We start from the raw sequence: 27,471 nt of genomic DNA, 5'->3' as shown, positions 1-27,471 counted from the left end.
ATTAGAAACAATTTTGTAAACGTATATGTGTAATTTCCGATTACATAATAAAGAACGATTAACGCGGTAGTAAATTGTTACTTACTCTATGGTAACTGTTAAAACTGTAAATCCGTGGTAATTGACCGATGTTGAACGAAGGAATTATAAGATTATAGTCCGTCTTGAGCCGATTAGTCCCCTTACTCGCTCTCGAACAAACAACACGCGTGCAGTTTGAAATAGTAAACGCATGATGATTGCGAACATCACTGTCCGTATCCTTTGCTTAATTATTGCGGCCGAGTTGCAATTTATGAATAAAGATGCGTGAACATTGTTCGTGGAACAATGTAGTCTGATTAAAGGAACGAATTTTAATCGTTGGTAAAAAATGCATATCCAACGGAAAAAATCGAGGCGATAAAATCGTTTATTATTAAGTCTGAAACGGATTTTGATGATTTTGCTTCGTATACGTTATAAGAAATATGTTTAATAAACGCGTATCGAGACGCGACCCGATTAAAAAATTGTAAAATCTGAAATTTCAAATTCAACGCGGTAACGCCGTTCGAGATGACATTTTATCGAAAACAATCGATAGACGTACAATGTCTTTGAAAATGTTTCATCGAAATGATATTATTTCTTTTGTTCCGTTGAATTTTTTTCACGGTTCGTTTAATCGAATTTTTATGCAGTAATTAAGAGATAATTAAGCCAGTTATTTTTCTAAAATAATATTAATTATGCCAAGATAGCGTCAGAACGTATTATTCGATTATTGAAACGAATTCTATTTATACTTGGCAAAAATACAGATGCTAAAGATAAAACGGAGAGAATAATAACGGTTAGGATCAAATGGTTCCGAGTTTATTATTACAAAGCTTAAATTTATCTTTATTGGCTGAAGCACGCCGTTAATGGGCAAGATAGATACGCACGCGTGCTGGAAACCATGATGGCTTTTCGAAGGAATACGGAGGAGGTGATCGTGGAATAAATTTGCTTTTCTAGACCAAGATAAAAGATCGCGCTATTTAATCGCGTGTTACAATCGTATCCAGCGATCCAAGCAGAAATAACCGCGTTGGTTACTTGGTAATCAGGCTGTGCGCATTGCATATATACATTTCGCGATCGTTGTACGCGCATAGTGACCAAGGTAGATGGAGAAGGAAGATGAGGCGCGGGTCAGAGAGAAAAGGAATGGAGGGGAGGCGCAGGAAAAGGAAAGGAGCACTGTTCGGGCGTGGGAGTGGGAACGTTCTCATAGCTACGAGCAGCAATGCTTGTAAGAAGAAACTCTTCTCCTCTCCTCTTCGACATCCCCGATTTTCATTCTTGCTAGCTTTTAAGATGCCTCCGCTTTTCTTCCGTTTGCCCTCTTCTCTTTCTTTTCTCTTTTTTGGATTATTTAAGATCGAGATTTAACCGAGATATAACATAGATTTTAATTCCACGCTCGGACTTTGTTTTTAAACATTTTTCAATCGCTTCGTTCTTTTTTCATTCCTCTTTGAACTTTGATTTTCGTTGAAATACGGAGAAAATATCGAAAGGATAAAATACCAGAAGGAATGTGTATATATATTCGCTTTCTCTTTGGGTATTAAATGGATCTTCGTGCGTCTCTGAGAATATCGGAAATCACGAATAAACGTTTAACGAGATATAACAAGGTACTAATAAATTGTAATTACACGTAATTGTAATTATTCTTCGGAATATTGAGAATTAATTTTTACGAAGATTTATCTTACGAAGAAACATGTTTATTTCGATGATGAAGTAAAATGTGCGTTACCAATGGATACATCGAATTTTTTTATCTTAATTGCGATACTTGTTTGTTATTAAGTTTTATGAATCGAATGCGTTCGTTTTTATTTTTCTTTTTTCTCTCTCTCTCTCTCTCTCCTCCTCAACTATTCTGTTTTATCGTCAGTCGTTATTATCTAAGGATTTTACTCTTGCACAGATATGTTACCGTATCTCGTTTCGGAAAAACAATCTGTATTTTAGTTTTTATTTCATTACTTTGTAATTTGTTTTCATTCATATCTCTATAATCTCTATGGCACAAGTAAAGTTTTATGAGATTTCTATGCAATTTAAATTTCTTGAATATTCTTTCCTACAAGCACAATTACAGTTACAAATTGCTTGAGTGGATATAAATGCAATTTTATTCCTGTTAGGCCGTTAACTGGGAAAGACGAGTTTATCCGTTTAACGGATTGCCGACGCTTTAAACATGTTCATTTATTTCCTCCATTTTCTCTTTTTTAATTTATCGTTACGTGCGTAAAGATGGACAGTGTTTTCTTTTTATTAAAAACAAAGTATATTTAGTATATTTATAAATTTTACAAATAACGAAGAGAAAAACTTTTCGAGACTATTAACAAAATTTCGTGTAGCTACGAAGAAGAAGGAATTCACGAAAAAAAAAAAAAAAATACAAAGTTCGCGCTTTCAAGAATTACTTTAAAAACTTTCTTTTCAATTAACCGAGATTATTTTTTATCTGTTTACCGATTCAATCACTACGTATACGTATCATCCGGTTTAATTACATTTAATTAAAAATTGTTTCCCAATTAAAAGCCCGCGATACGTTGCTTCGAATCCAATTTTTTTGACTAAAATCTTTTCATTGATATTTTTCCATCAAATTTCCAGTTTCAACGTTCGTTCAATTACTCGATGTACGTATATATATATATAATAAACAAGTTGGTAAAAAAAAAGATAAATAAATAAATAAATAAAAATAAAAGTCAAGAGAATTCAATGTTAAGTCAAATCGTGCGAAAAAGAAAATTGCCGTATGCGCATCGATTATTATCATGCCCGAAGATAACATTATCGGTAATTCTATGCTCGTGAATAAAATATCGTTTTTAACGAGCGTTTAATTGTAGTTAAATATAACTCGACCTTTCCGGAGTTAGTGCATTTTAATTGTTATTCTCTTGACGATGTCTCTGCAATAACCAATTTACGATTATTTTCATTATTCGTACATTACAAACACGGTAAACAAATTCGTAGATAATTACGCGTTTTATATTGTCGTTACGCGTACTTTTTTCTCTTTTTTTTAAATACATATTTTCTTCCGACTGAAACTTGATTTCCCGATTGATCACACACGAAATTTTACACATGAATTCCGTTCGGATATAACTCAAAATCTTACTCGATTTCTCGCCAGAAAATTCGTTGAAAATTCTCAACTTGTCCCGTATATAATCAAAATACTGTTCCAAGTTCAGCCTTGTCATTCATTCTTATCCCCATTCGCGTTCGTTCGAAACGCTTTTCGCAGGAAAAAGGAGGCGACGACGAATCGATCGTTCGACCTTTCGCGCGCACCCTTTCGAAAATGTTGCGCCTTTCACCGCTCGGTCGGAGAGCGAGGCAGCGGATGGGTCGTAAAAAAGTGGGCCCGGCTCGCTTCCAACCCACCCGTATTGAACGAATTTTCTTTTGCAGGAGCACGTGAACCTGGTCGGAAGGGACGGAGAGAACGGGCCGGTCCTCGTCTCGGTGAAGGCCGAGACGGTCGCTGGACAGGAGCATTGGAGGGTATTGTTGCGGTTGCGGGCAGGCTCCACCCACGAATTGGTACCGGCCGCGAACCTCGGCCCGAATCCGTCACCCGCGAAAATGGTCAAGGTGAAGCGAATTTTTTTTTTTTTTTTAAATATTTCATCGAAAAATTTCAACATTTAACTCTATTCGATGCTCTGTTCGATCGATTTCTTCGTTTATTCCAAGATCGTTTATCGATAATTTTAATTAATAACCTTTGTTTAATTAATTCTAGATAAAGTAAGGAGTCTCGAATCTCTTCCTTGAATTATAAAAATGAATTTTAAAAAAAATTTTATTTTCAATATTTAAGTCTTGTTTATTATTTACACCTCGCAGGATATTGGATTATTTTCAAAGAGGCATTGAGATTGGTGAATTCGGGTCGATTCGATTTTGTTAATTTTAATAATCGAGAAGCTTAAATTCTTCAATCGATTCATCGTCGCTTATTATTATTTTCGATCGTTTTCATCGCAGGCCATCAACGAGTCGCTGAACGTGAGCACGCTGATGCCCGTTGTCTGTTCCGGTGCCGGTACGCTGATAGCGCGATACGACGAGCACGCATTGGTCTCGAGGTTCAAATTCGGCGTTCTTCATCAACGCGCCGGCCAGGTGACCGAGGAGCAGCTTTTTGGGAACAGGCAGATCACGCCTGCTTTCCAAGAATTTCTCGACTTGCTCGGGCAAAAGATCGATTTAAGGGATCACAAAGGGTATAGTATATATATGTGTATCAGTTATTTATGGAATTGATTGTGAAAATAATTTTTGTTGAATTTTTTTTCAACAAAAAAATAGGTATCGCGGAGGTTTGGACACTAGACACGGGCAGACGGGCGATTCGGCGGTGTACGAGGTATTTCGAGGCCGAGAAGTGTTGTTCCACGTCGCCTCCCTTTTGCCGTACAGTCCAGGGGACTCGCAGCAATTGCAGCGCAAAAGACACATCGGGAACGACATCGTCGCGATAATATTCCAAGAGGAGCCAACCCCTTTCAGTCCAGATATGATCGCGAGCCACTTCTTACATGCATTCATCGTGGTACAAGTCGTCGACCCCTGCACACCTAATACGAGGTATATTCTTAGATTCGTATATATCTGTGGAAGTAAGGTTATGCGTGAAATTCTCGGATGCGTCAGTTACGAAATCGCTAAATACTTACTTTGCGAACGAACAATCCAAATATTTTAATAGAAATCCTTACGTTTTCCTTTTGTTCGATCGATAAATAATTTTCTTTTTTTTTTTTTTTTGTTGCATACCGTGTAAGTAAGGTTATGCGTTCGATCGATAAATAATTTTTCTTTTTTTTTGTTGTATATCGCATAAGTAAGGTTATGCATGGAATTCTCGGATGCGTCAGTTACGAAATCGCCAAATACTTACTTTGCGAACGAACAATCCAAATATTTTAATAGAAATCCTTACGTTTTCCTTTTGTTCGATCGATAAATAATTTTCTTTTTTTTGTTGCATACCGTGTAAGTTAGGTTATGCGTGAAATTCTCTGCGTTAGTTACGAAATCGCTAAATACTTTACGAACGAACAATCCAACAATATTTTAATAGAAATCCTTATGTTTTCCTTTTGTTCGATCGATAAATAATTTTCTTTTTTTTTTTGTTGTATATCTCATAAGTAAGGTTATGCGTTCGATCGATAAATAATTTTTCTTTTTTTCTGTTGTATATCGTATAAGTAAGGTTATGCGTGAAATTCTCGGATGCGTCAGTTACGAAGTCGCTAAATTCTCAACTTACGAGGAATCCAAATATTTTAATAGAAATCCTTACGTTTTTCTTTTGTTCGATCGATAAATAATTTTTCTTTTTTTTTTTTGTTGCATACCGTATAAGTAAGGTTATGCGTTCGATCGATAAATAATTTTTCTTTTTTTTTTGTTATATTATATAAGTAAGGTTATGCATCAGTTACGAAATCGCTAAATACTTACTTCACGAACGAGCAATCCAAATATTTTAACAGAAATCCTTACGTTTTCCTTTTGTTCGATCGATAAATAATTTTTCTTTTTTTTTCTTGTACGTTACGTTCTGGTCGGTATTCGTACGATATTTATATAAAGATTCGTGTTCTGTAGGTACAAGGTCAGTGTAACGGCACGGAACGACGTTCCCTTGTTTGGTCCAGCTTTACCGACTCCGGCTGTATTTTTACGAGGAATCGAATTCAAGGAATTCCTCCTGACGAAATTAGTGAACGCTGAGAATGCGGCGTATAAAGCTGAGAAATTTTCGAAACTCGAGGTAATTTAATTATTCGCACTATTACGAGAACATTAATAAATTATAAGAATATATATATATATATATATATTTAAATATCAATTATTTTTTAAACGCCGAAATAGTTGAGAACGAGGTCAGCTTTGTTGGAATCTCTGACGGAAGAATTGCAAGCGAAGACAGCTGAATTTCTCGGTGGAGCAATCGGATTCGGAGGTAGCGGTCTAACTTTCGGAGGCAATTGTCCAGTAAGCCCGACCGGCAACGACGCATCGGGATCCGGCAGCGGTGGAAGTGGATCCAGATTTATCGACACCGTACGAAAAGCTCTGATATCGCGCGTTAGAAACGCGTCGACGGAAAGCGTGCCGCAACAGTTGTCGAAAAAGGGCCAGTCGGAGTCTAGTCCGCCGAGCAATCGACAATCGACCACGAAAATTAATAGCAAACGTTCGGTGGAGCCCTCGAGCCCCTTAGGCTCGCCCGATTTAACCCTTAGAAGAGATTCGGAGCGTGGAAGTCCCAGCTTGGGTAGTCAGGACAGTAGTTTGTCGAACACGGATAACCAAGATAGCAGTTTGGCCACTTTGCAGCAAGACGAGGTTGATCGGAGAGAGTCTACCGCATCCATTTGCGCTAGCAACGATAACACGGTGGTGGACAAAATTTCATCCGTTCAAAGACTGACTCACGAAAATTTACGGAAGCAAGAGAGGTCGGAAAAGACGGAAACGACTCAACGTGTTATTTCGGAAAGTGACGACAGCTCGTTGAACAGCGAACTTGAACTGGATCAGGTCGTATATCCGGACAGCGACACGGGCCTCGAATCGATGAGCTCGGCCGAGACGCACGATACCACGAGGTGTACCACTAAGGATGGCATTTTAGAAACCGAAAACTTGAGAATGGAAGTTACGAGGCTTAAATGCGATAAATTAGATTTGCTGAGGCAAAATGTGGTACGTTTGTACGCTGTGGTAAATGTTGTATACGCTTTGTTACCATGATTTAAGTACGATATTATTTTACAGACCTGCCAACGTGATATAAAACGTCTGCGAGAAAAGGAACTTCAATTGCAGTCCGATCTCGCAGCGGCATCGAAAGAAATTCTTCGATTGAGAGCTATGCTGAAGGAATGTTCGACGAGTATTCCATTGGACAACAACAATCAACAGACATCTACCGTTTAAAGATGGCTTTGAGATACATTTAACCCTGCCTTCATCGGCGCATAACTTCCCGTTGCAATTATTAGATTTTAATAATTAGTTAGGCGCAGTAGTTGAAAACTCTATAAATAAACTCGACATACTTTTTCGGAATCGATTCTTGAAAAGAAATTTTTCCGAAGCTGTTTGCAAAGAGTTTGAAACTTGCAATTCAAATGCTTTACGTTACGTTTTAACACTGTGGTTGAACTTCTTTAGGTAAATTGATATATACCCTGTATATTACGAAAGAACGGGTCAGTGAAGGATATTTAGAGAAAATGTTTTTTGCGATATAAATATAGCGATACGTCTTTCGAGGTATTTACAACGTAGACGCTAATTGTTACTTGTAGAAATATTTGTTTGATCTTTAACAATATTATTTATCTATTAATTTATTAGTAGACGTAAGTTAATCTCTAATAGTCAATATAATTACAAATAAATGACACATACAAACATACACATAAATAAATACAAATAGGAATGTTTGAAAAAGTAGGTACATCTTGTCATTATAATAGATAGATTAGAATAAAAAGTAACATGGCCTTTAGACTTAGTTTCCAAAATCGAGAATAAATATACAGAAATTAATATAACATATTTTACTTGTAATAATTAAATGTGCATAAATCGAAAGATCGATATATATATATATATATATATTATATATTATATATAAAATAGCAGTTACAATTCTCATACTGTTTTCGAATGAGATAACTGCATATTGTCCCATACAATAATATAAAGTGACTGGTATAAATACCCATACGCTTGTGGGTTATAGAAATATGTGTTTTATCGATATATTTCTGACGTCTCACATTGAAACAAGGATATGTATCGTTAATTACAGTATTCGTCGCGGTGAATTTACCGAAACCATTACTAGTTTTTTAGTATTAGTCTGAAACAACTTTAACAAATATGAAAACACCTCGTTAGTTAAATCTTCCGGCATCATTAGCCAATGTAGAATAAGATTAGATTTTCTAACCGTTTTCACGGTTGTAATGATTTAAATGCACCAAATTGTTTAATAACAATTATTACGATATATCGATGTGTCAGTAACATACGAGTAAGACACGTATTACCGTTCATTGTTCACTAATACGCAAAGTAAACTAAGTGTATTTCATTTGCTTAGTTATGCACCGTTTTTTTCATTATCTTTCACAAAATGGTATTAGTATGATTTATTTTTATTATTATTAAAACTATTGCTATTATTATTATATTATTAATATTATTATCATTATTATTAATTTCGTTGTATTTTATATGTTTTTTTTTTTTTTTTCTTTTTTTTTTTTTTTTATAAATATTTGGCTATCTTTCTACGTAGAAAGATCGAAAATGTTGAAGAAAAGAAAGGACAGAGGGACTCGAAAGTTCACTCATATATAATACCAAAGTTTATCATAGTAAAATCTACTTTTCTTAGTTTTCTACATTCCTTTTCATACAATATTCGCCTCTAAAATCTGCGTATAAAATAGCATGTACTTTTCTCAAGCAAAAGTTTTTTCTACAAGTACAAGTTTTTTTTTTCTGAATTTTGTATCTCTTTATAAATATTTTGCAGACATATTACGATTATCACTGCCTGTACAATGTCGTTTTGGACTATATCACAATTTTCCTCTTTAAATGAAACTTCTAATTTGTCATTTTCTCGATATGACATGATTTTTTTCAATTACTTGTATTGTTTATAGCGAAAAATCGTTATTCACGAGAATTCTTATCTCTAGAAAAAAATTGTGGTATACGAAAAAATGAAAATTTCTCGTCAAAACATCATCACATATAAAAGAACTATATCTTGGAATCTATTTTATGACAATTTACTTTTAAATTTATTTCAAATAATGATTTTTGTAATGCCGGCTAAAATTTTCAACAAAATGAAACTTTCAAAAAATATACAAAAAATAGTAATCGCTGCGAACACTTTTCAGTAATGCTATTTTTAACTGTCGTAAAGATGAGCACACACGGTGTATTTTATAGAGTTTACGATCAACGTATATTTACAATGTTGTTTTAGACTGAGCGAAAAATAGGTCATCCGAATATTTGATTTCGTGGAATTTGTAAGAGAGATACTCGAAGCATCTCGACTACCAGAAAATATATCTCGAGTGATTTTGAATTCCAAAATATCGTTTTATAAACAAACAACTAAAATGATTTGAAGAAAGCACGCACATACGTATATACATACAATATAAAAATTTGATGCTGCAGGATATGAAAGAAATTTTAATAGCTGTATACATATATCTCACTATCGAATATAAATGCAAGTACTCACAAATTTTCATTACTGCGCATTAAATTTCATATTTATGAAAAGCTCGAAAATTAGGTGAAATTACTTTTACAAATGTATATAATGTTAATTATGTTTAAATAATGGGTCATTTGATAAGAGCGTCTCTTTGTCTAAAATTTAGAAAAAAAAAGACTAAGTTCATCATTCTCTAGTGTGATTTCTATGCTGGCCTTGCAAAATCAAAGAAAGATTATCTATATTACAAAGAGATATGTGTTATTATATTACGAGAGAGAGTGTGAGTGCGAACGAAAGAGAGATAAAATATTACTGCTACAAATATATATTTTGTATTTAATATTAATCGCCCAAATCTATCTAACAGAATTGCGAATACTATTATTCTCTGACACTACGACACGAAAGTATATATTTCTTATGACTGGTGTAAGTATTCGCGCATACTATTTTTTCTTTTCTATGCACGACTGTCAACTTGAAAATCAGTGATAATGATGTTCGCCAATAAATAAAATGATTTAAACCAATATTTTCCAATTATTATCATATGAAATAATTTTAATATGAGTAAGTAATTTTTAATAAATTAAGTAAATAATTGTTATTTATTTTATTAATTTCAAAAATTTTATTAAAATAAGTGATTTGAGTATATATTTAAATGTTAATAATTTGAAATTTAAAAAAATTTTTTTTTATTAAAATAAAACTATAACAGATTAATTTTTAATGTAATAAATTATTTAAATATATATCGATACAATTTTAGATATTTTTAAATATTATATATTTTTACATGTAAAGAGTCATAAATTTTCTAAATAATTTTATTTATGTCAAATAGATTTATTGCTATAAATATATATTATAATATTTAATTGAACATTATTTGAATTTATATTTAAATATAAGATTTAAAATTGACCTTGTTTAATCGATTTTATTTCAATATACTATAAATAACTTTTTATAAAAAATAAAAAGTTTAATTATAACCATATTTTTAAAATCAAAATATTTTGGTGCGTGTGTGTGCGCGCGTGTGTGCGTGTGTGTGATATGTATGTATGTATATATGTATTCTTTCTGATACAAACAAACAAAAATCAATCTTGATCTCATAAGATAACATAGTTTTCTTAATAATACATCAAAAAAGTTGTATTGATACAAATTTATCATTTATCATTTTACAAATTTACATGAAATGTTGAAAAATATCGTATGTTCTTTGTAATTATTATTTAAATACAAACTTAGGAATGCATTAAATAAAAATATTCTTCTAGAATGAACCTTTCCAAACAACATAATCGACTGATTTTATGTGGATACTAGCGCCGCAAGTAACAAGCTCGTCCATAAAGTATGTTTATTATCGACAATGCGAAACAGACTGTAGTGGCGGAATGAAAATGGCTAATTGTCAGGTTCGTTGGTGCAGCAGGTGAGCGATCAATTATCGTTAATATCAGGACATTAGTTGCTTCGGGATGAACGGTGCGCAGTTTGTAGCGATCTGAACAGCTGAAATCAGTGAAAATTGTGTCGATTTTAGTGTTGTCGAACGAGTTAATGGATTTTCTGAAGAGGTGCGTGATCAAGATTACCGCTGGAAGGCTTGTTGGCTCCTTTTTTTCTACAGTGATAACAAGTTTTCAGTTTGTTAGAAATGAGCCAGCCAATGATCATTACTCGTCTGGCTTCACTCTTATACGGGAATCAATAACCTCCTAGAGGGAAAAAAGAACGGATGCGACGCGGTCTCAAAACATTGAGACACATCAGCAAAACGTAGATTAATTTATTACGTCCATTCAGAAAACATACGTCCACCCGTTGTTTCTCCCGTATCAGTAACCGCGCGGAAAAAAGTGATGCATGAAAAGTCTCGATATTACGAGGCACGTGTTTGTATTGGAGTAAGAGCTGCTCTGTGTGTATGTGTGCCAGGTGCACTGTTGCATCCCTCTGATGAGCGCCATGCACCGTTTAGACCATAGCCATAATGTCATCCCGAAGGCTACTTCTTAGTAATTCACAAAGGGTTCACTCTTCCGTGAAGTACAGCGCATGGATACTTTCCAGGCAATACCTAGCACGTACCTTGCTAGAGAAATATTTGTGGTAGATTCTCGGTGAATCAAGAGTATGGCTTCTGGTGCATCTTCCCTGGATAGTGCTGGAAGTAGTGGTAAGTTTTTAGTTCTCTATATTATGTTAATATATGTTTGTATTGATTGTCTATATCTTTTACATATATAGATTTAGGTGGAAAAAATGACCTAATAATATTGATGCTATTATAAAGTTTTTATTTTAATTTCAATCTTTAAAGAAAAAGAAAAATAATGGAAGCTGTTGTGTTCTATTTTTAAGAATGGAAAAGAGATATTTTTGTATGAACATTGATATATATTTAATGGATTTCATTATGTTAGAATAAATTTATATTATGAAAATTCATTGTCAAAAAGTAGTTTTATATTTTTCTTTAAATAAAAAAATAATATGATATTTAAGTTAAATAAATCAAGTTTTATAATCTTGAATTTAAATAGAGAATTGTAATTGATATATTTAAAGGATATTTATAATTTCACTTTACAAAAAACAGTGAATCATGATGCTTACATGCGTGACATAAAGTTTCTTTCCTGGTGAAAGCTAGCTAGACTTCTGATTATATTCTGTTCTACCAATTGTAACAACATAGTAGATACTGTATAAATATAATCATTTCACTTTTATATTTGTAGTGAATCTTATATTGTACTTATAATTGATTTTTATTCATTGTTCTTTTGCAGATGGAGCACTCAATATGGGTAAGACTATATATATATATATATATATATGAAAAAAATGAAAATTAATGTCAATCAAATTGTATCGTGTATTGAATCACTTCTTGTCACAGATATTTTATTATTGAAAATAAGAAAATTATTTATTCACAATAGATTATCAAGTTTATTATTTTGTGTTTTGTTAAAATGTGTGTTTAATCCATATTATAAAAAATGCAAATCAATTTTTAACACAATTTAATATCTCAATTTAATGCACACTTTGTTGCACCAGTATTATATTTTATACGTAGAAATCCACTTTTTATATTTAATTGCATTTTATTTATTATTTTGCAATTTGCATTATTGGATATAATTTGCGCGTATGGCATGCAGAAAGAGATAGTGGAGGCTATGGCAGTGTCGGCAGTCCTGTCGGTGGGCCTGAATGTCGTAGTGATTATGATGGTTTGCAAGCTCAATGTGATCAAGCCATGCATCAGCTTCAGCTACTTAGGCATAAACACTCCGATACTATAAGACGGTTTGTCCTGGTTTTGCTTAATTGTTTGTGTTATTCTGTTTGATGTCTTTTATAGAAAATATATAATTTGAACAATCATATATTTATTTAACAATGTATTTTAATATATAGGTGTGAACATACTATGAAAGAATTGGAATACTATAGAGGACAACATATAGCAGTCATGAATCAGTTAGAGGCAACATCACAAGAGAGTTCCGCACTGCGGGGCAAATATGGAGATCTAGTAAATGATAAACAACGCCTGGATCGGGAAGTTCAGGCGTTGCAGAAAGAAGTATCCGAATTACGATGCCAAAATCAAGAAGTTCTTGTTTCTGATGCTAGTAATAGTGACACCATGAATCAACATTATTTATCCGCGCTTCGAAAATATGAAGCTGTTAAAGATGAGTATGATGCCCTTCGAAAACGGTACGATGACTTAATATCATCACATTCATCGGCTGTTAACAAGGTATGTGCGTTAATTTTTGGAACGTTAAAACATGGATGTGTTTTATGAAATGCAAACAATGATAATTTTTTTTTTAAACTTTATTTGATCGATAATAGTTGGAATTATCGCAAGAAGAAGCCGCCAGATTAAAAAAACAATATGATGAAATTGTTCAAGAGCGTAATAGTGCAGTTCGTGAGCGTAATGGTTTAAAACAACAGTGTACTGCTGCAATTAGGCAATGGGATATTGCATTAAGAGAAAGAAATGAATATCGCGAAGCTTTAGCCAAAGTACAGCAACAACATGAAGAGGCAGTAAAGGAAATTAATCATGCAATGGTGCTACGCATGAAGGCTAGCAAGGATATGAAACGATTAACGGAAGAAAGGAATGCTGCATTGCAAGAATACAGTTTAATTATGGGTGAAAGAGATACGGTACACAAGGAAATGGAAAAACTTGGCGATGATCTTACACAAGCGTATACAAAAATCACTCATATAGAAAATCAGAACAAGCAATTTATAGAAGAGGTAGATTTAATTAGATTATTAATTTATTGTACTTTATTTTTTAATTAATTTAAACACGGTATATGCATATTTCTTATAAATTTTGTATTGGTTTTTATAGTTATTTATACGTTGTACATTACTTGCTACTGTGTGTACTATTTTTAAATGAATGTTCTGTATTTTAATATCTGCTCTTTTTATTTTTAGAAAAAAGCTTTATCCTATCAAATAGAAACTTTAAGAAGAGAAATTTCATCCGCTTTACAAGATCGGGACGAAGCTTTAAAACAATGTAACGAATTGCGTCAAAAGTTTGGTGATTATTCTGAAGGTTCAAATAGAGATTACAAGAATCGTATGGAATTACATTCGTACAATCACGAACGCGATAATTCGAGCAAAGAAGCCGAAAGAGAAAATAACACGGCAGATTATACTAAACGTGATAAAGAACGTATGGACAACTTGGATCAGGCAAATTTGGAGTTGGATAAACTTAGAAAATCTGTTGATAAGTTGCAAACGGAGCTCGAAGAAGCTTTGCAAGAAGCAGAGGTATCAAAACGAAGAAGGGATTGGGCTTTCAGTGAAAGAGATAAGATAGTTTTAGAAAGGGAAAGTATTAGAACTCTCTGCGATAGATTAAGAAAGGAACGTGACCGTGCAGTTTCGGAACTAGCGGGTGCTTTGCGTGATTCTGATGATATTAAGAAGCAACGGAACGAAGCGTCGAAAGAGCTAAAGGATCTCAAAGAAAAGATAGAATCCGGCGATCACGCGTTAAGAGCGAGTCAATTCGCACAAAGCTTAGTGCATGCGCATGATTCGGCGATCGATACTGATGTTAACGACTGGGAGATTATTCCCATTCATTTGGATCTCAGTCGACTTTGTTTAGATTCTGATCGTGATTTGGGACTAACGCTGGTCGGAGGCCGTGATAATCCGTATTATCCAAACGACACAGGAATTTATGTTGCTCAAGTAATATCAGGAAGTGCTACCGATGGTAAATTAAGAGTGAACGATTGCATTATGCGAGTAAATAACGTAGATTGTACATCTGTTTCTACACGTATAATTATGGAAACTTTACGTACCTGTTCGGGGGGATCGGCCACGTTGACGGTAAGGAGACGGCGTTTGACCAGAAGATCTTTAAGGACAACTCAATTGTCCGTTGGTTCAGTTCCTCATGGTATTTCTTTGGAACTTGGAGTATATATTTCAAAGATTTCACCTGGTAGTTTAGCCGCTAAAGATGGCAACCTTGCCGTTGGAGATAGAGTGTTGAACGTATGACTCTTATAAAAGTTACTTTATATTAATTTTATTTATATTTGTTCGTTTAACACCGATACAACATCTCCTTTCCTTTTTTTGCAGATTAATAGTAAACCAATGGAAGGCATTAATTCCAGTCACGAGGCAATGGCAACTTTGAATGACACGAATACGGATGTGTTGACTATCACAACTTTGAAGGGAATACCATTGCCTTCGGCGACTAGTTCTGAAACCATGACCATCGATGGTAGCTTCGGCACTGAAAAACAGAAAATGGTGAACAGTTGTTCTCAAACGGAACAAGGAAGAATATTGTTGAAAATTCCGTCAGACGATTACGAGAGAAGGCACGTTGCTTCGAACTTTGGCGACAGAAGTATCTACAAAGTTTCGAAATCGGTTAGCGGTGAGAAACCAAGTGGAATTAGCAACGCCTGGGACAACATAAGAGAGAAGATCGATATAGTGCGAGGACGCAAGCACAGCAAAGATCGGGAGGAGAAGAAGAAACGACACCGCAACTCGAGCCCGAACACCTTCGAGCAAGAGCAAGACGCAATAGCCGAATTAGATTCGGTGATAGAGAGTTATCACAAGAAAGCAAATAACGGAGTGTTGAAACGAAGTAAACGACGCGGAACGGAAAAAGTTGAGAAGAATGGAGGTACGTGGCCGAAAGCCAGAGGTGGGCCTCTGATTCAGAATGGTACCGGTACTATTTTACATTCACGTAAGACAAAAGAAAGATTGCCCTTAAGCGTACTCCTTAACCAACCGCCAAAGTATGAAAGTTATAATTATAACCGCATCTCCAATCCTATCCCCTTGACCAATTTTTCCAACGTGAACAATCGGCATACAGTTTATAAATCCGTAGAAAAACCATTATCAAATTTCCTTAAAACTGGACCGTTATTTAGTCAAAAATCCTTTACTCCAGTGGTGCAGTTCAAAGATATCCCGATAGATAAGAAACCGGCAACCGAGTTCGAGAACACGGAAAATAGACTCGGCTCTACGCTTACACCATCCGAAACTAGCATCGACTTTTCCGTGAAGTCGGTTAATACCGGGAAAGACGTGGAATATTTCTCAAAGAAAAGAGCGCAAAAGTATACCCCTAGCAACGAGAGCCAAGTAGACACGCTACAGCATAATAGAGCGCAATCTCAACTTTATTCCGGGGCTGGATCATCGACATCCTCGACTAGCGGGCCGAGACAGCAGTTGACTGGTAATTTTTCATTTCCTCCCTATACGCATTCGCATCCGCATCCCCATCAACAAAATTCTCTACCTTCGAGATACCCTTCCCCGCCCTCTTTGCCGTCTGCACAGTCCGGGGAGTCGATAGGACTTCCCGATGCACGATCTTATTGTTTCGAACCTTCGTATAGCCCCGGCCCGCAAACAGGATTCGGGCATTTGCACACACCCTCCGTAGATTTGCATTATCACAAATCTCGCGCTCCACCGATTGGCACTACGTACGATGTATCAGCATACACGCATGGCTACGAGGGTGGAACATTTCCAAGGAAAAAGGAAAACCAACGTTTTCGAATACCGTCAAATCCTAGTGTGACATCGAAAAGCAGCGTGGGTAAATTGTCCACCGGCAGTATAGAAAGAACTTCGGAAAGAGGCAGTCCAATGCCGACATTCCACGTGGAGGTGCTTAGCCCTGGTACAGGAGGCGGAAGCGGGTCTGGTGGAACTATTAGAGGAAGTAGTAGCAATAAGAGATCCAGCATGCCGGATTATTGTTACTCTCAGCCAAGGCCTGCGCCCGGAGAACTCCGCAGGGTTCATATAGACAAATCGGTCGAGCCCCTAGGTATCCAAATTTCTTGCTTAGAGAGCGGCGGTGTATTCGTTTCTACTGTTAGCGAGCACAGTTTAGCATCCCAAGTCGGCCTTCAAATCGGCGACCAATTGCTCGAAGTCTGTGGTATCAATATGAGAAGCGCCACTTATCAACTTGCTGCCAACGTGTTGCGTCAGTGCGGTAATTCCATTACGATGCTGGTGCAGTACAGTCCAGACAGTGAGTACAGTGTTTCGTACAAGACAAGTAGAATATCCCTATCATGAGCTGCACTTTATATCAATTTTTTTTGCACTTTTATATACGTCATCATTATCTCTCATTATTGCATGCTTTCTACTCTAATCTTAACATCCTGCTCATATCCCCCCCTCTCTCTCTCTCTTTTTCCAACAGAGTACAACGAGTTGGAAGAAGGATCCGCTTCTTCGAGTTCATCGGAAGCCGGCGGCGCCGAGGGAGGCAGTCGTAGTGGATCGCCAACGCCGTGCAACAGCCCCGAAGCTCCTAGAAAAACAACTATCGAGCCGCTGGAAACCTCGGAACCTGAACGCGATGCTTCTAGTAGTTTAAGTACCACGCGCGATACTTCTAATACTTTAAATATTATGCGAGAAACTTCGAATACCTTGGAACCACCTCGCACCATTCGAGAGAGAGATATTAGAAATTCCGCTTCCTTGGAAGTGCCGAGTACGCAGCAGAGAGAACGAGAAATCAGAGCATCGGCGTCGTTGGATATTAACATCAGGAAACCGGAACTTCGTAGTTCAGCCACGTTGGATAATATGCGTAATTCCGCAACTCTTGATACGTTACGTGGCACTGCAAATACTCTTACACGCGCACAGCTTAATCAAGCAGCGACCACGTTGCAACGGCAAAATGCCACGGTGAGAAGTCCAACGCAAGAAGACCAAAATCGTAAAAGCCCGCCACCGAGTGAACCGAGATATCTTTTCATCGAAACGAGAAAGTGTTCGAATCTAGGTATCTCGCTTGTCGGTGGGAATGGTGTTGGGATATACGTACATTCGGTACAACCAGGTTGCCTTGCCGAGGACGCAGGATTACGTCCCGGTGACCGAATCTTGGAATACAATGGCGTTGATCTCAGACAAGCAACCGCGGAACAAGCTGCTTTGGAATTGGCTAGACCAGCGGATAAAGTAACACTGATTGCTCAATACGTACCTGAAAGGTATAACGAAGTGAAGGATAAACCTGGAGACAGTTTTTACGTGAAAGCGATGTTCGATCGAGTAGGCGAAGTTGGAGATAGCCTGCAACTTAGGTTTAATAAAGACGATATTTTATACGTGGATAACACAATGTTCAATGGTACCCCGGGTCATTGGCGAGCTTGGATAGTTGATCAAACTGGGAGAAGGCAAACTTGCGGTATAATTCCAAGTAAATTCAAGTAAGTTAGAAGAGAAGAAGGAAAATTTAAGATAATGGTTTTAAATCGTATTGTATGTATTTTTAATGTATGTGCTATATTTGTAATATGTTTTAAGGGTCGAAGAAGAATTGCTTTTGCGACGTTCATTAGGTGATTTGGAAACGGATACTACTAGAAGAGGTAGCACAAGTGCAAGAAGAAGCTTTTTCCGTCGGAAAAAACATCAACGTTCTTCTAGCAGGGATAGTAAAGAATTGTCACATCTTACAGGAGTAAATTTGGGTTGGTATAGCGATAGTGGAACATTGAATGAGGATACTCTTCCAGCAAGCTATCAACGTGTTGAACGATTAGATTGTAAGTGTTTTTTATCGTACATTGATACTTGTGATCATTCGTCATTAATTTTATTTTATTTTTATACAGATCCAGCTTTAAGACCAGTATTGATTATCGGGCCGTTGAGCGAATGTGTAGTAACAAAACTATTACAAGAATTTCCAGGACAGTTCACCAGATGTCTTGCAGAGGCAATGCATTGTTCTCAAGCAACGCTCGAACAAGGTTTACGTGATTCTCTTTATGTGGACTATAGAAAAAAAGGAAGCTATTTCGAGTGTACTACAGTGCAAGCTGTGAAGGACATCTGTGAGAAGGTATTTTTTTTATCGAATGCCTATAAAGTATTGATAACGTTATTTATAGTAAGAGTATAAACACTAGGTAAAATATCTAAAAGTAGATCATCTAAAATTTATATAATTCTTTGGATTTATTTATATTCCTTTATTATATTTTATTAAAACTATTATTATTAAAACTTTATTAAAAACATATCTATTTATAGAATACTCATTGCATTTTGGATGTTTCAATTGCATCGATTGAGCGACTTCATCGACATCAAATCTATCCTATAGTTTTGTTGATTAAATTTAAAAGTACCAAACAAATAAAGGAAGTGAAAGATTCCAGATATCCAAGCGATAAAGTTAGTGCCAAAGTTGCCAAGGAGATGTATGAACAAGCATTGAAATTGGAAGCTGAGTATAGGCATCATATTTCTGGTAAGAATATTTATCAAATAAAATTTCCATGTATTTTATTTTCTTATAGATTCGCTTCGTTATTATTCATTATATCTTTTTCTATATTTCAGCTGTAATTCCAGCTGGTGTAAATGTTGCGTATATATGTACGCAAGTAAAAGCTGCGGTAGATGAAGAGCAAAGCAAAGCGCTTTGGGTTCCCAGAGGGCCTCCCTGACATTTAAGGGGGGGTCCCCACAAACCGCAGTGGAAATCAATCTAAATTCCACCAGGGGGCCCTTACGCCGTACGATTGTACAAAATTGTTACAAGTTTGTTTTTTATGGTCTCTTATTTGTCTCGATGATATACAAGAATTTCGATTCTTCGTTTTATGGTTTCATTACTACGATTGTTTCGATAATTTTTATCTATTTTGTTATCGTAATTCAATTATGCAAAGATTAACATATTTTTGTTTCTTTCTTTTTTTCTATCTTTACTACATTGAAGTTTAATATAAATTATAAAGTTTATTTGAATCAGTTTTTTTATATAATTATTTCATCAAATATCTAACGATTTTAACAAATATTTGACACTAATTAAATAATACTAATGTTTCCTATAAAACATCGCGAAAAAATATAGTATGTGATGTAACTTTATAAGATTTTCCTTAAATCGTTAAATATATTCAAAAAACTATTCATATTTCAACAAAGTGAAATATTTTTCACGTCTGCTTCGAACCTCGATCGATCGTAATTTCTCAGTTAGATATTCACTAATATGAAAACTTTTTATTACAATTGGCATGAGACCATAAATGAAACGATGTAGCAAGTAAAAATATTCATCGTACCGTGGCCCGTAAAACATTTGGTGGATGAATTCGTAAGATTCGTTAGCGAATAAATTTCAGCCAATCGTACTTGTCTAATATTATTAACTCCTCAAATCATTACTATTGTACAGAATAATTTCGCGTAATTAGTATTATTGTACAGAAAATGTAATATTATAAATTAAAAAAAAGTTACTTATTTGTATATAATTTACTTATAAAACTTATGGATTATATGCTTCTTAATTTTTAGTTTAGACAAATCCTTTAAATTTAAGTGATATTTTAGTCATATTGTTTTATATATATATATAATATTATATATATATATAAATAATTGTTTATAATCCATTTGTTGAAATTGCGCGACAATTGGTTTGAGGGGTTAATATTTTAAGATTTAAGATCGAGGAATTAAAAAATGTAAAGAAAATGAATATGGAATTGAAAAACAATGGCTTCTTTCCGCCATTTTTTTAATTTGTAAATATCTAAAATGATAATAAGCAATAGATATTCGTGACACAGACTAACTCAATATAAAACGCTCGTAACAAAATATATAATGCGTTATTGCTTTTTTACTTCTATAGTTTGAATTATTTTACGAATTTATACTATAATGTTTTTTAATCGACTTTAAGGCGCTTTATAAGGTGCAGTCATATTTTGAAAGATATATAAAAGTGCAAGCACGTATTATTACGTATCTACATTCAGAATCTAATACATATTTATAAGACATTTTTATAAAAAAAAAAGTATAGTTTTTCTTATTACAATTTTAAAAATTATATTTAAATTGTTTCATTCTTAGTTTTTTTAACATTTTGATAAATATAATGAATTTTTTTACATTATTTACAGTATCTGAGGTGTAGATATGTACAAGGTACATTTAATGTACCAAGAAATAAATATTAAATTTAATTATAAAAATTTATCATAACAATGCTTCGATACTTAAATTACATAATTTTCTCTTGTATTAGAAATGAAGCCTTTTTGATTTTAAAATAGGCTTGCATTTTCTAATGATATCGATGAATATTATACAAATCAAGAAAACATTTTGTCATGAGAATCAAGAAATTAAGGTAATTTACAAAAATTTTTTATAAGTGTCACAGACATGAAATGATTGTCCAGTTTTGTACGTACAGAGAGGATTAAATAAGAAAGACAAAAAAAAAAAAATTAAAGTTAAACATTGCTTTTTGTAAAACAGAAATTTAGTTTTTTAACAAGACAATATTTAGGCGTAAGTTATCAAACTGAGACCAAAAATTTAAAGGATACTATGCTAATTCATAAGGATAATTAAATTTATTCGTATCATTATTATCAATATGTTTAATGCAGAAATATAGATATACATATATACTTTTTGATATATTGCGAAATCAATATCAAATCGATTATGAATTTCGTAATACAAAAAGCTGGAAAAGAAAAAAAAATATATAAATTACAAGAAAAATGCCAAATATGTTTGGCAGTTTGTAGCAACAAGGAATTATTGTTTCACATCCAGGGTAAATACTCTTTAAAAAAGCGATGGCGGACAATCTAAACATTAAAATTAGGAATTTATTAATATTTCAGGAAAAAATATTTAATTTTTATTCTTTTATAATTAATAGGAAAGATATTATAATAATGTACGTGTTACGTACATTTATACATGTATTGTATATATTTTTGTACACACATATGAATCTTAAACGTTATACTAACTTGTGAAATGAAATATATAAATTATTATTTAAAATCGGCAATCTTAACTATATTTTATACGATGATATTATGCGTGAAATACAGTATATTTTCTGTAACGAATTTATATTTTTATATAAAATTGTTTTTTGAAATTATTGTAAAATATGGAAATTATTTTCAGTAGAACTGGTAATAACTTTCTTTTTTGATATTTGTTTAATAATAAAAATTTGTAAAATAATTAATTATAAAAAAAAATAACAAAAAATTAATTTATATATATAATTATATATATATTTGTATATATTTTTCTTTTCTTTTCTTTTTAATAGATATATAATATATATATATATATATATACAAGAAATGTGATTAAGAAATAAGATAAACACAAAGTGCATTATTAAAATGAGATTTATTTTGTTATTCAATTTATATTGAAAATAAAATTACAATGAATATTAAAAAAAAAATATTTAAATTCTTTATGTTCTTAAATATTGTACTTCTTCATCGAAATGTAATTAAATATAATGTAATTATAAATAGAATTATTATTTCGTAAAACTTTTTTTAATTAAAAAAAAAAGATTGTAAATATATCGATCCAGATTCTTTAGATAGAATTGATAGAAATGATAAAAATTTTAATTTTGAATAAGAATCTTATTATTGTATAACGAGTAAGATTCATTTGTGGAGAGTTGCAAAAAAAATGCACCTTTTATGTTCTCTTTCAAAAGAAACTTTTTTTCCAAATATTCTAATGTAAAAAAAAAAAAGAGAGAGAGAGAAATATTGTTGATATACATAAATTAAACATAATTTTTGAATGAGTGAAAAATTAAGATAGGTCGAGGGCGAAGTATAAATGCCAAAAATAATACGAGAGAGATAGAAAAAAAGTGAGCAGTATCGAAGGAGGAGGGAGAAAAGATTAATTTTGTATTAACAATTATTTTAAATCACAGCACTGTGATACATGTGTAACTGCTTCGATGATGACATATCAATTTCACAATCCTTCTACATTATTACTATTATACATATACGTACGTAGTACGAAACTCATATTTTGGGCAATACTTATATATATATATATAGTATACATAAATGTTATATATATATATATACATATATATATATACACATACATATATATACATATATATATATACACATACATATATATTTAACTACGCACTTTTACTATTTTTCATAAGCACGTGATTCTGATCCATTTAATAACCACTATATACAACAATTGGTGCGCGCAAAGATACGAAAAGAAAATGAAAAATATATTCTTAATTTTTTTATTCAATTTAATTTCGAGATAGATAATGTTCGAATGGAAAAATTTTTAAATACTCTCAACTACTATTTACAAATTTATAAAACATAAACAAAATATATGTACATATAGATTTTTTTTTTACCATAGAAATATTATTTGGAACAAATTTTTTTGAACGAAAATATGATTTCGTTGAAAATCAATGATATAAATTTATATAAGTTTAATTTAATCTCGAGATACGTATAATAAAGGTATTTTAAGACGCGCGTGCTAGATCATAATATAACAAACAATTAGGTATACGATAATAAAACAAGCATTGATTACTGATCATTGAAGCGTTTATGGTGATATATATATTACATGGACGAGAAGCAGAGCATGGCGATTGGGTTTGAAGAATGCGCGGATACAGATCGATGAGTTCTGATAGCAATTTATTCAAACGATGATCGCGACTAGTCTTCAATAGTATTCTATTTCCTATTAACGAATTTCTCCTCGCAGTATCACTATCTATGTTCCGATCGAAGTTCTATCGTCTTGATATCTCACCTTATATTCCCACGCTCTATCTTTATATATATATTTTTCTATATTCTATTTGTATCGCACGTTTTTTACGTTATTGCGGGAAAAAAAAAACAATAATTTACTTACCGATTTTTCATTTTCGAACGTAACGAAGAAAAACATTATTCTTCTAAATTTTAATTTTTCTCGCTAAATATCAATATTAACCGGGCATGCAAATGTCTTCTTCGTCTCTCTTCCTCGTCGGTAGAACCGTCTTCGAATCGAAGTATTACCTCATCGATAATGAAATTCATCCTTCTTTAAGAAAAAAAAAAAGCTGTTGTAGCAAATGTAACAGTGCTGCGAGTTTAGTTAAATCGGATTTAAGTATTTTTCAGTGCAGAATATCCAGATAGTCGTCGATAAATAACAATTCGTTCGTTCGTAGAGTTTAAGTTCTCGCGTAAATTTTTAAATATTTGTGAATTATTATTTATATATAAAAAGTTTTTTTTTCGAAGAAGAAATAATGAAATATAATTGTGAAAAAAAAATCGTGCGCTGAAAAGATCGATGAAAAGAATAGGTAATAATATTAGAATTGGAATTTTGTAAAAAAAAGTTAGGTTACGGCAGAGCGGCATTTCTAGTTCTTTTAATGATCACGTTTCTATCGTTGTCTTTTTACATACACAGAGTGCATTATTATAAAATGGAATTGCATAGTTGCTAAGTGCAGGTTAACCTAGACTGATTTACAAATCGATCAATCATCAATCAAGTATGTGTCTATTTTGTCGGAAATAGAGTTGGGGAAAATTTTTTTTTAATAATTATTGAGTAATTAGTAGAGGAAGAAATACTATGCTCCATAGGTTGTTGAGATTTCTATTTACAAGCGAAAAAATCGAAATACACGGTTGTATCGTTCGTTTATAAAACGCATTCACTGCCAAAATATTTATTCAACTTTCTCGTTATTAATCTCGCAGATGAATTGTTCGTAGAGAAAGTTATATAAATAATTTAACAACAGAGTAATAGAATAAACGTACATGTTGCGAAGAGAAATAATAATAAAAAAAAAGTAAACAAATGAAATAAAATGCATCGTGGTGGGAAAATTATTTTGTAAAGATATTATTGTTAAATGTAACGGATGTTTAGGTTGAAAAGGAAACTCGATAAAATTTGATTGTAAATGATCTTTTTTTTTGTTGAATGATGTTATATTATACACGTAATATTATTTAAATAATATTCATTGGTATGTATTTAATAATATTATGGTAATATAACATTACATTTTATAAATGTATTGTAAATACGTATGTAGCATATTTGTGCGTAATGTATTATGGATTGTATAAAGAGAAAGTTTCTTCGTTTTTTTTTTTTTTTACTTTTAAGCGAATCTTAAATGATCATTTTTTTTATCTCAATTGGTTCGCAGTTTGCCCACTAATGCTTCCACGAACAAACACACATAAAAATTATTCATGAATCCCCTTATTAAGTTATTAAACTTATTTTTAAACTTATTTATTATTTATAGTTAAACCCTAATATAATATCAGCAATAAACTTGATCGTTTATTCGCAGAATATAAACGTGTTTTCTTGTTTTCTTAAAATGTTTATCCAGCATGTTCGAATTGTTTTGTTTATTTTGCATGTTCAATCTTATATATATATATATATGTATATTTTTATTCTTTATTTTTTTTCTGTATTTATAAAACGTTACAATACTATTTACTAATAATTTTATTCTGTAAATGGAGAATTACACTAACGAACGAGACAGAGAAAGATATATCAGAAATATTTATTTATTATAAAAAAATAATTTTTTTGCATTTTCATCATTCTAATCATTAAGATTGTAATCAAAATGTCCAATACTTCCACTGTCGATTGATACTAATACGTGTATATGTATATTTATGTATAAAAAAAAAAATTATTCTTTTTTATTACTTATTTCGACTTTTCCCACCAATATGCTTTCTATACATAAGCTTTAACAGTGAATGCGTGCATAACTATTAATGTAATGTTTCTATATGTGCTCGATAACTAACTAAGTGCATAGCACAGATATGGCGATTGTAGCATTTTTTGTAGCAAAAAAAAAAAAAAAAAGTCTTTTGTTAACAGCATTGAACAGATAGGATATTTCAAAAATCTGTGATCAATATGTATATCGACGCGTATAAGCAGCATGAAATTTGTGATTGTATTAAGATGCAAATATTTTTTATACGAATTGGTGTATACGCTCAGACGGTACGAGGGACGAAATTAGCGGTTAGAAATATTCCGAATATCGGAATGAGAGCAAATCGCAAGATATAGATTATTGATTATCATTGAGCATTAATTTATGTGATGTAAATATTAATAGCTAAAGAATGAAACTTTATTAATTTTATTTTATCGAGTTGTATTCAATTTTGAATTAGGACGAAAAATTTGTGACATAATTTTATGAAAAATGTAATTTTATTCCGAAAAGAGTTATTTGAATATTTTCCAGAGATCCATTATTTTATTTATACAATTGCATTATTTAAAAAAAAAAACAGGAGGATTCGATTTACAGTGCGCGAGTTTCGCTTGAATTTTAAATAAAATTCAAGTTGTATGTGTAGCTCAATAATTACGTATGCCGATATATCGTATAAACCTGACACACGTTCCAACTGTCCAAGTTTCACGCTGTTTCCTGTTAAAAGAAAAATGAGTCTTCCTATATGTCTATTCCTGCCACGCGCATCGACTGCCCCGAAGATATTTTTAAAAGAAAAACCTTCATGACTTTTCATTCGACTTTAATGTGAATGTATACGTATGCAATAATGATAATACACTATTTTCACGATCAGTGAAATCCTTACTATTTTTGAAATCTTTTACCGATATGGATTGAACATGCCACGTGTTAATATATCACTTGATATACTTGATATCGATTGACTTTTCAACGTTACAGCGAGAAAAAAAATATTGCAATCGTCAAATATGATACAAATTTAAAGCAATTTATAGCACTTTTGGTACGAAAAATTACGATAAAATTGAAAAAATTTAATTATACAATAAAAATAAAAGTTGCCCTTATGTGCTTGCGTGTACGTAATAGTAATTAATATCGCAATTTAAAATTTATTCAATTCACAGCTAGTTAAATAATATATACGAAAAATTACCATGTATCGATAAAAAAAAAAGTCTGTCGGTCTCTTCGAGAATCTGTTATATATATAATTTGTAATTTATTTATAATTATTAGAAGAATGAGCAAAACATGGTTTCTTTGCTATTTTTCATTACATTGCAATACCAAGTACATTGTTTGGAAGCAATTAACAATATATAAAATACCGTATTGTGTCATCTGATCCCCTCCCTCTCTTTTGCAATGGTTTTGATACCAAATGTTCTAGCTCGTAATTTATAAATACATATATACTTCTATTTATAAGCATATGTCTTTTAATATGATACAAACAACTTAACAGAATACATATATTGAAATATATGTGTGTACATGTACATATGTATATATGATATGTACACACATGTATTTGCAAATGCGACACAGATGATACGATCTTTGTAATATTATGATATAATATATATATATATATGTATATGTGACACATTGATTAATATGTACGATGTAAGGAATGGATTCGGTGTATTCGTGTGAGGTTATTACGGCAACACGTGCGAATACCCAAATATCGACGTTATTGTTTGTAAGTCTTTTCTTGTAAAACGTACAAGTTGTCTTATGTAAGAGAGAAAGGAAATAAAGTCGATTCTAACGAAAAACTTTCTCGTTATTTTATCATTATTTTCATCATCCAAAT

At 32.6% G+C, this 27,471-nt stretch overlaps 2 protein-coding genes and 2 long non-coding RNA genes across 22 annotated transcripts in view; 2 read left to right on the top strand and 2 right to left on the bottom strand.

Moving 5' to 3' along the window:
• The window catches only part of LOC114578087 (rap1 GTPase-activating protein 1), a 101,778-nt gene extending 91,884 nt beyond the window's left edge, over nucleotides 1–9,894 (top strand). For all 13 annotated transcript variants that reach the window (XM_062080613.1, XM_062080612.1, XM_062080611.1 and 10 more), the window contains 6 exons: nucleotides 3,487–3,669; nucleotides 4,066–4,304; nucleotides 4,390–4,668; nucleotides 5,698–5,863; nucleotides 5,968–6,804; nucleotides 6,877–9,894. In XM_062080613.1, the coding sequence (XP_061936597.1) occupies nucleotides 3,487–3,669; nucleotides 4,066–4,304; nucleotides 4,390–4,668; nucleotides 5,698–5,863; nucleotides 5,968–6,804; nucleotides 6,877–7,038 (1,866 nt within the window). In that variant the 3' untranslated portion in view covers nucleotides 7,039–9,894. The remainder of the gene's footprint in view (nucleotides 1–3,486; nucleotides 3,670–4,065; nucleotides 4,305–4,389; nucleotides 4,669–5,697; nucleotides 5,864–5,967; nucleotides 6,805–6,876) is intronic.
• Nucleotides 4,321–5,701, bottom strand: LOC133666805 (uncharacterized). Its single transcript, XR_009831485.1, has 2 exons — nucleotides 4,758–5,701; nucleotides 4,321–4,692 (listed from the first exon to the last, which is right to left on the bottom strand). It is a non-coding gene; the product is annotated as an uncharacterized LOC133666805 (long non-coding RNA).
• Nucleotides 9,895–10,487: 593 nt separating the features above from the next.
• LOC133666804 (uncharacterized) lies at nucleotides 10,488–11,119 on the bottom strand. The gene is made up of 2 exons (XR_009831484.1): nucleotides 10,978–11,119; nucleotides 10,488–10,894 (listed from the first exon to the last, which is right to left on the bottom strand). It is a non-coding gene; the product is annotated as an uncharacterized LOC133666804 (long non-coding RNA).
• On the top strand, nucleotides 10,639–27,433 carry LOC108002220 (disks large homolog 5). 7 transcript variants are annotated; one of them, XM_017063758.3, is made up of 13 exons: nucleotides 10,639–10,814; nucleotides 11,456–11,561; nucleotides 12,178–12,195; nucleotides 12,556–12,703; nucleotides 12,815–13,163; nucleotides 13,262–13,681; nucleotides 13,871–14,959; nucleotides 15,050–16,997; nucleotides 17,175–18,201; nucleotides 18,299–18,540; nucleotides 18,610–18,839; nucleotides 19,031–19,250; nucleotides 19,343–27,433. In XM_017063758.3, exons 2-13 carry the CDS (start codon nucleotides 11,519–11,521, stop codon nucleotides 19,447–19,449), a joined length of 5,841 nt encoding a protein of 1,946 aa, XP_016919247.1. In that variant the 5' UTR covers nucleotides 10,639–10,814; nucleotides 11,456–11,518; the 3' UTR covers nucleotides 19,450–27,433. The 7 variants fall into 7 exon arrangements, with proteins under 7 accessions (XP_016919247.1, XP_016919250.1, XP_061936593.1 ...); XM_017063761.3 differs by lacking the exon at nucleotides 10,639–10,814 and having other exon boundaries at nucleotides 10,891–11,561; nucleotides 15,050–15,614; nucleotides 15,891–16,997; XM_062080609.1 differs by lacking the exons at nucleotides 10,639–10,814; nucleotides 12,556–12,703 and having other exon boundaries at nucleotides 10,891–11,561; nucleotides 15,050–15,614; nucleotides 15,891–16,184.
• The last annotated feature ends 38 nt before the right edge of the window (nucleotides 27,434–27,471 follow it).

The sequence above is a fragment of the Apis cerana genome, linkage group LG10, assembly GCF_029169275.1.
Source record: "Apis cerana isolate GH-2021 linkage group LG10, AcerK_1.0, whole genome shotgun sequence".
NCBI classification, from domain to species: Eukaryota; Metazoa; Arthropoda; class Insecta; order Hymenoptera; family Apidae; genus Apis; species Apis cerana.
This window is presented reverse-complemented; position numbering and strand designations above follow the sequence as displayed.

Coding starts and splice junctions, on each gene's coding strand:
- LOC108002220 (XM_017063758.3), top strand. CDS start 11,519: ATGGCTTCTGGTGCATCTTCCCTGGATAGTGCTGGAAGTAGTG. Junction 14,960..15,049: donor TTGGAGATAGAGTGTTGAAC/GTATGACTCTTA, acceptor CTTTTTTTGCAG/ATTAATAGTAAACCAATGGA. Junction 18,541..18,609: donor ACGTGTTGAACGATTAGATT/GTAAGTGTTTTT, acceptor ATTTTTATACAG/ATCCAGCTTTAAGACCAGTA.